General features: G+C 44.7%; 1 protein-coding gene across 1 annotated transcript; it reads right to left on the minus strand.

Annotated features, from left to right (window-relative positions):
- IL12A (interleukin 12A) lies at window positions 1-8,002 on the minus strand. The gene is made up of 7 exons (XM_061417331.1): window positions 7,309-8,002; window positions 6,535-6,686; window positions 3,280-3,393; window positions 2,889-2,930; window positions 2,771-2,812; window positions 2,424-2,567; window positions 1-697 (listed from the first exon to the last, which is right to left on the minus strand). Exons 1-7 carry the CDS (start codon window positions 7,322-7,324, stop codon window positions 542-544), a joined length of 666 nt encoding a protein of 221 aa, XP_061273315.1. The 5' UTR covers window positions 7,325-8,002; the 3' UTR covers window positions 1-541.
- Window positions 8,003-8,243: the final 241 nt, after the last annotated feature.

Raw genomic sequence — 8,243 nt, forward strand, 5'->3', positions numbered from 1 at the left:
TTTTTTTTAATTCATCCATTTTATTTTTAGAACAACATAAGATATATCTCAAATCCACTTGGGCAATAAATATCTTAATAAATATAACATAAATAAATATAAATTAGTTCACACCCTTTCATTAACATAAAATTATATAAATAAATACTTTAAAATAAATTATGTTTGAGTGTTTGTTTCTACAAACACTTTGGTACTAAAATAGCTTATAATTCCTTACTCTTCTTTTAAAGCGGAAAAAAAAGAAAATATGTTCTGTGAGGACATTTTCCCTCATCAATTTGCTCATCAAAACTTATAAAAATAACTTATGCCTAGTAAATATGAATAGACTTGATCAAAAGAATCATGTGGATAGAACAGTCACATTCTGCAAGTCTGGAGAGATGACTCATGGAAACAAGCATGAGAATTCTGTACCAGCTTCAGTAGGGACAGGTCCAGCCACCCCCTCCCCAGTTCTTAACCTATGCCCTATTACAATCTCTTTGGTTCCAATTGTTCTAAAAATGATTTTAAGGTTAGGAGAGACCTCAGCATTCTAGGAAGAACTCAGATAGCTCATCATTCTGTCGATGGTCACCGCACGAATTCTGAAGGCGTGAAGAAGGATGCAGAGCTTGACTTTTGTCTTGTAAAAATCCAGTTCTTTCAGGGAGGGTTTCTGTGGCACAGTCTCACTGTCGAAATTCAGGGCCTAGGAGAATAAATATTGAGCATGACATAGACGGTATTCCAAAATTAAAACGTTCATCTGTAAAAACGGGTGAAGCCAATACACGTCTCAGAGCCTGCAACCCACTCCCTCATTGCTTCTCCTAAACCCAACGCAAATCCACTCCCAGCCAGATGGGCAGGCAGAACCTGAGAGAAGAAGTGCTCATTATCCAAGCACATGGATCTTCAGTGAGCTCTGAAAAGACCCTGAAAGCTATTTAGAAAATCATCAGTGGGAGTTGCATTTTAGAAAGGAACAATTCTGTTAAGAGACATCTGCTGTGATATCCAATTAATTTTTGTTCGTTACATTAAGAAGCTATGTCCTTTTCAGAACAGGGAGGTGATGGATTGCTACTGATCGGAAACTGTCAGTATCAGACCTGCTGACTACAGATAGTCGTGTGAGAGTATGTAAACCTGGCACTGGGTCTCCCAGTTTGAGCCCTTTAATTTGACAACACAACGCAAGACCATGTGTGTGCAGTTGCTCAGTTGTGTCCGACTCTTTGTGACCCCATGGACTCTAGCCCATCAGGCGCCTCTGTCCATGGGATTATCCAGGCAAGAATACTGGAGTGGGTAGCTATTGCCTCTACCAGGGGATCTTCCTGACTCAGGGATAGAACCTGGGGCTCCTGCATTGGCAGTCAGGTTCTTTACTGCTGCGCCATCTGGGAAGCCCATATATTTGCACAAGGATCAGCATTTTTGCTTGTACTTCCTCACAAAGAGCCTAAAAGAAATGTAGAGTGGGTCATCACCCCATTTCAGAGGGGAAGAAACTGAGGCACAGAGGTACAGAATGTTTGGGCATAGTTGTCTGATTTCTGGTGGAACTGACTCCATTCTTGGTCCTGAAAATAAAATATCATCTACAACTGTCTAGATGGTAACATTCTTTGATACTTGCATGATGTTCACTGCTTTTCAAACAAGTAATTTAGCACCCCCCCAAAAAAATGAATGAAATAAAAATAAATTTCTTTTCAGATAATCATTCTTGACACTGTATTTATCCCATGCCCTGGTCACCACAGCAGCACCCTGCTCTTTCTTAAGTGGTTATTTCTATGTTTCATATTAGCATCCTGTGTTCTGGTTATTCAGGAAATTACAAAGCAAGTTCTTGTCTCTGAGTAACACTGTGGACGTCCCCAGGTGATAGGTCATTTCTCTCTTCCATCCACATTTTGGTTCCGGATGGGTCCTATCCAGGCACTAGACTAGTGTGTCTTTACTAACAGTATTTGCAGATATGCATGCTGGCCCCTGTCATGAACATCACAGAGGTTTTTGAGATGTGTGAGAAGATGAGTGGAGTGGAATCCCCTTTTGGAGGTTTAAATCCTACCTCTGCCATTTCCAAGCTGTGTGACCTCGGACAAGTGAACAACCCTCTAAGCATGGGATTCCTCCTTTCCACAGACCCCATGTGGTTGCCATGGGGACAGCACACGTATGAACATCTTTGCCCAGAGCCTGGGGCACACCGCATGATCAACAAGCAGGAGGCTGCTTTCCTTCATGTGATCGGCTCATGTTGCCCTCTCACTAGAGGGCACCCTAGAGACTGTCTCCCCTACTATGTAGCTGGCTTTGAAGGGGGCATTTCAGGCCTCCCCGAATCCAGGAAGGGCTGACAGTAGAGCCCTTCATCAGGGACCCTGGCTGGCTGTCTCAGCATGAAGGATGGGAGGCCTTACCTGCATCAGCTCAGCAATAGCTGCCAGCATGTTCTGGTCTAGAAAGATTTGCCTCTTAGGATCCATCAGAAGCTTTGCATTCATGGCCTGGAACTCCACGTGGTACATCTTCAAGTCCTCATAGATGCTTCTAAGGCACAGGGTCTGGGTGATACAACAAAGTGGGGAAGGAACCACTGAGATGGGCTAAAAACAGCCCCCACCCCAATGCTGCATTTGAAGAAAGACTCTTGTGTCTTACTGTCATAAAAGAGGTCTTTCCAGAAGCCAGACAATGCCCATTCTAGTGGGCTAAAAACATCCCCCTACCCCAATGCTGCATTTGAAGAAAGATTCTTGTGTCTTACTGTCATAAAAGAGGTCTTTCCAGAAGCCAGACAATGCCCATTCTAGAAGAAAAAAATAATGAGATATCAATGATATGAATTCATAATATGAGCTGAAACCTTCAATTTTCTGACTTACAGTTATAAAAGAGGTCTCTCTGGAAGCCAGGCAACTCTCATTCTAGAGCAAAAAAAAAAAAAAAAATCACATCAAAAAGATACTAATTTTTAATATAAATTTTTTTGACTCCTCAAACATATCAAATTTTTTCACTGTGGTAAAAAACACATAAAATTTATCATCTTAACTATTTTAAAGTGTATAGTTCAGTAGTGTGATGTATATTTCACACTGTTGTAAAAAAACACATATTTTTACACATTTTTGTTTCAAATTGAACTTCTACAATGGGGCCTGTTGACATCCCATGAGGATAGAGCCCAGAAGCATGCACATTTTTGGAAGAAGATGAGGTCTGATGCACAGTCCTTAACCATGTTATAAGCTTTGGGAGGAAAATCCTCTATACCGTGGCTAATTCCAGTGGTAAACAGGCCTCCACTGTGCTGGTTTTATCTTTGGTGATATCTTCATGATCGATCTCCTCAGAAGTGCAGGAGTAAAATTCTAGGGTTTGTCTGGCCTGTAAAATATATATAAAAAAAAACTCAGCTTATGATATTAATAAGGCACCAGGCTCCCCATAACGCTGGCACCAAAGCAAGAGTTGGCTGCCTTTGACCGCCATCTCCGACCTGTAGAAAATTCAAGGTCTTCATAAGACCAAAGAAACAGGTCATTGACACTCTCTCCCACTCCCTCCTCTCCTTTTGCTTATGACATGTTTCTCCTGATGATATGTTTCTCCGTTATGTAAATACTACAAATCATTTCAACAGGCTGTGCTAATCAGCCTCTACACCATGCTGGGACACTTGCTTCTGGTGAAAACAGTTTTTTTTCCTTTTGGCAAAGCATCTGTGTTTTATGAATATCTTTTTCAAATATAGCTTCTAGAGGGGGATTGTTAAGGTCACCACTTGACGGATATAACAAACATGCAACCATGAAAACAAGTGGAGATTTAACGTGTGGTATATACACACACACATCATCTGACAAGCATGCTGAACATATTTATGAAATTTAGCTTAAGAAGTCAATGATTTGTTGATTGAAGATCGAGATCATTTTTCCATTCAACAAGCCTGATATATGCTATGCTAGGTACTAAGGAATGTGACAAAGAAGGGGACTGTATTATTCCCGCCAGGATTCCCAGTTCAGCTGTGGAGACAGGCCAGTGCCCAAATGACCAGGGGACATGCCAGCAGGTGAGAAGGGCTGAGTTGAAGGGTCAGAAGGCTCTGAGAAGGGCGTGGAAAGAGATGAAAAGGTTCCCCAGAGATGGGACATCCTCAGAGGAGGGGGATCGTCAGGCAGAGGGAACAGCATGGGCCATGAAACAAAGCTTGAGAGTACAGGACACGTGTGGGCAACAAGTAGCAAAGCTTGCGACCCTGTCTGCTGTAGGAAGAAAAATGCCCCCGCCAGAGATATCCACCTCCCAATCCCTAGAACCTGAGACTATGTCACGTTATGTGGCAAAGGGGAATTAAGGTTGCAGATGAAATTAAGGTTGCTAATCAGCTGACATTGAAATAGATTATCCTGGAGTGTCTGGGTGGGTCTAGTGTAATCTCTGGGTCCTTGTAAATGGAAGAGAGAGGGTGGAGAGTCAAGGTCAGAGAGATGAAGCACGAGAAAGACTCATTTGTTGGCTTTGAGGATGGAAGGGGGCCACCAAGGAATGGGGGCTGCTTCTAGATGCTGGCAAAGGCAAGAAAATGAATTCTTCTCTAGAGTCTCCAGAAAGAGATACAGTTCTGCTGACACCTTAATTTTAGACTAGTGAGACCCATTTCAGATTTCTGACCTCCAGGGCTATATGATAATAAGTTTGTGTTGCTTAAAGCCATTAAGTTTGTGGTAATTTGTTACAGCAGCAATAGAAAATGAATACACTGCTCCTGGAGGCCTGAGCAGGTTGTAAAAAGTTAGATTTGCAACTACACTGCAACAATAAAAAGAAAAAAAACTCCAAATAAGACAATAGTTTTATTTCTGTGATAATTACCTTCCTTTGGGCTGCAGTCCATGGGGTCGCTAAGAGTCAGACACGACTGAACTACTTCACTTTCACTTTTCACTTTTATGCGTTGGAGAAGGAAATGGCAACCCACTCCAGTGTTCTTGCCTGGAGAATCCCAGGGACAGGGCAGCCAGGGGGCTGCCGTCTATGGGGTCGTACAGAGTCAGACACAACTAAAGCGACTCAGCAGCAGCAGCAGCAGCATTCCAAAATGAAACAGTAACTATCTATTATTATGGCATTGTTAAAAAAGATGAATCTATGAAATAGTGCCTGGCATACAGTAGGCACTCAACAAGTACTTTTTAAATGAAGAAACGAATAAATAGAGCAATATATATATATATATATATATATATATATATATATATGAAATGTGGGTCCAACTGTTATAGTTCTTCAAATATTTTCAGGAGAAGCTAGAAATCTGGATTCTTATATGAAAGGTCTACTTTTTCAATGACATCAAACTCAAAAATTAAAATAAAATATAAAAGACACTGACCAAACTTTACAGATCTGTGGGCTGGATACGGCCTCTGAATCACATGCATTTGCTACCTCTGTTTTCTCTACAAGTAGCCAGCTGATTTGTTCTGGCAAATTTGACACATGAATCATACTAAAAAATCAAATTGAGTTCTGTGATCTTCTGACCTTTGGTGCTGCCTCAGGGAGTAGAAGAGTCAAATTTTTCACATGAAGCATCTATTTAAATCAGAGCTCCTAAATTTTACCCATATCATACTTTTCTTTAGGAATCAAAGGACTTATCTCTGTAGTTTTCACTTGGTGAGCTGCCTTTCTAATTAAGATGGATTGAACTGTAAGGAACAGCAGTCAGCTCATTATAAAAGGTTGGAGGTGGGGAGAGTTCGTTAAGGAGAACTTGTGGCACTGAGCTTACTTTAAGATATTCATAAAGCAACAAGCTAGAAATATTCAAGAAAGATTTTCTAGAGAGCAGGAAGGTCAAAGGACATCTTTTAAAATATCAGTTGAGGCTGTTGCAGCCAAAGCAACAGATGTTGGAAAGTTTTTAAAGGAAGAAGAAGAAAAACTTTTTGCATTAAAATATGAAAGCTAAAAAAAATGACTGAAGCTTTAAATAAAATTAGATAACTCGCCCCCTAGAAAAGGAAGCCTGGACATGCACTGTCATAAGCCCCCTGAAATGTGTTACTCTAACAACAAACAGCCATCAGACTGGAAGCTGGCGAGCACTGTGTGGGGCAGGGCCGATTCATCTTTGTAGCCCCCGGAGCACAGAGGCCGCCCCTAATAACAGTTTCCTGGATTGATAAGTTGTCAGAGGAAGAGTGTGGGCTTGACACAATTCCATCTCTGTTGGCAGGCTACAGGGAACACTGTAAATATCCACTTTCCTCTGTGTAGGCACAGCCAAAACGAATGCCATTGTAATTTATGACCTCTCCTGCCTTCTCTGGAGACACAATTTCATTGAGACTCTTTAGCTAATAGTTGGGCCATTTGTAAAGTTCCCTCTTTCTCTCTTGACAGCTCCTGATTAACTTCCACAATTTCCCTGCAGTTCCTTCAGGTGACCAGGAGTTCAGAGATGTCCCTTAACTAGAGAGACTGCAGTGGGAACAAGGACAATGAAAAGCTCACCTTCTGTAGCGTGTTGCTGACAGCCCTCAGCAGGTTTTGGGAGTAGTCGAGGCAGCTCCTTCCTGGGCTTGCTGTGGTGGTGGGGAGGCTCCTGCCCAAACTGAGGTGGGGCAGGTGGTGGAGGAGAACCAGGGTGGATATGAGGAGGAGGCCTGCAAGGGAATCCAGGGGAAGAATGAGCAGGCTGGCCTCCACCTTCCATCTCTTCTGGCCATGTCCACCCATCTCCTTCTGGGCACCAACCTCCCACTGATCTTCTTTCAGCAACTGAGAGATGATGAATTAAGCTCTTGAAGGTTAGTGCTCTGTTCTAGGGTTGGAAACCAACTCACAGACACTATCACCTTGTGAGTTCAGACCAGGGTGCAAGGCAGAGTTCACCCAGAAAAAGTCTCCATTTCAGGAGGAGGGAAAGCGAGGCCAGGTGGGGAAGCCACCCAGTGTTTTGGAAACAGTGGGTAGACACAGCCTTGCTTTGAAGCCGACTGGCTGGGATCTGTCCTCTTAATGGTGTCGCCAAGGGAGCCTGGGCAAGAAATTATCCTGCGGGGCCTCAGTTTCTCATCTGTAAAGCGGGCATAATACTTAGCTCCTGGGGCCGTTCCACGGTTAAAAGAGAGGATGTCTTATAGGGCGCAGGATAAGCCCGCAGTGTCTCCCTGCGTCCTTCCTCCTCTGCACGAGATTGCGGTCTTCCAGTCTCCACGTAGCCCATCCCAAGTTTCTGCCTCCCGGCTGCGGTCCCCCAACCAGAGCGCTAGGCTGGTTACTCACTGCGAAGCGGGCACATGCTGAGCGGAGCGGCGGGGACGCGGAACCGAGCCGGCAGTTGGACGCAGACCGGTGCACGCGGCAGGTGAGGGTGGTGGTTGGGAGGCCAAACCAGGGGTCACATTTTTATAATTGCCCGAGGCGCGGCAGGACTTTCCCGGGACTCTGATCTCTTGCTTGCTTTCTCTCTCTGTCTCTCTCTACATCAGCTTCTCGATGACACGTGGAGTCTAGCCCGCGGGACTGGAGCGCTTTCGGATTAACTCCCCGTGCGCCCGGCCGCAGTCGTTCCGGGACGGCCCCGCCGCCTCCGGCCTGGGCCAAAACGAAAGTGAAATTCGGCGCAGCGTCGCGGCGCAGGGTCCCCGGGCAAGCCCGACCCCCTGGCTCGCCCCCCTCGGACGCCCCCCGCCCCCAGCTACCCAGCCCTGGCCCCGCCGCCCCGCAGCGCCCCCTCCCGACGGAACACCGAGTAAGGCCACCCCCTGTCCACCCAAATCTAGGATGAGATCGGACCTCTCGCCTAGTTCTGGAGGAGAGTAGGCAAATCATTCAATCATCATTCATTTTTTTCATATAGTCCACGGTGTGCCAGGGTGACACCGAGGGGCATCCAGCAGTGAACTGGTCACTTTCGGCTCACTCCCACACCAAATCTGACTCAATGTGTTTTATTCCTGGGTACCATCTAAAATACAAAAAGGGATGAAACCAGACTGGCTATGCAATAACTACTCTTAGAAAATCCAGTTTCTTACAGTGTCCAGGAGAGAATCGTTAGAGTTTAGTGGGATGGATGTACAGAGTCCTGGGAGGAGAGGTCGGAGAAACGTCATCAAGGAGCATGCAATTGAGGAGGCAGCAAAAGCGCCCAGAAGGAGGGAGCTGCGACTTGATTGTTGACAGGTGAGTAGACATTAGACCGCTGCGGGTGAAAA

The sequence above is a fragment of the Bos javanicus genome, chromosome 1, assembly GCF_032452875.1.
Source record: "Bos javanicus breed banteng chromosome 1, ARS-OSU_banteng_1.0, whole genome shotgun sequence".
Taxonomy (NCBI): domain Eukaryota; kingdom Metazoa; phylum Chordata; class Mammalia; order Artiodactyla; family Bovidae; genus Bos; species Bos javanicus.

Excerpts from the sequence above, each read along its gene's own strand:
- IL12A (XM_061417331.1), bottom strand. Across the intron at positions 2,931-3,279 it reads TACCACTGGAATTAGCCACG|AATGAGAGTTGCCTGGCTTC; the intron begins GTATAGAGGATT and ends TTTTTGCTCTAG. Across the intron at positions 2,813-2,888 it reads GAGAGACCTCTTTTATAACT|AATGGGCATTGTCTGGCTTC; the intron begins GTAAGTCAGAAA and ends TTTTTCTTCTAG.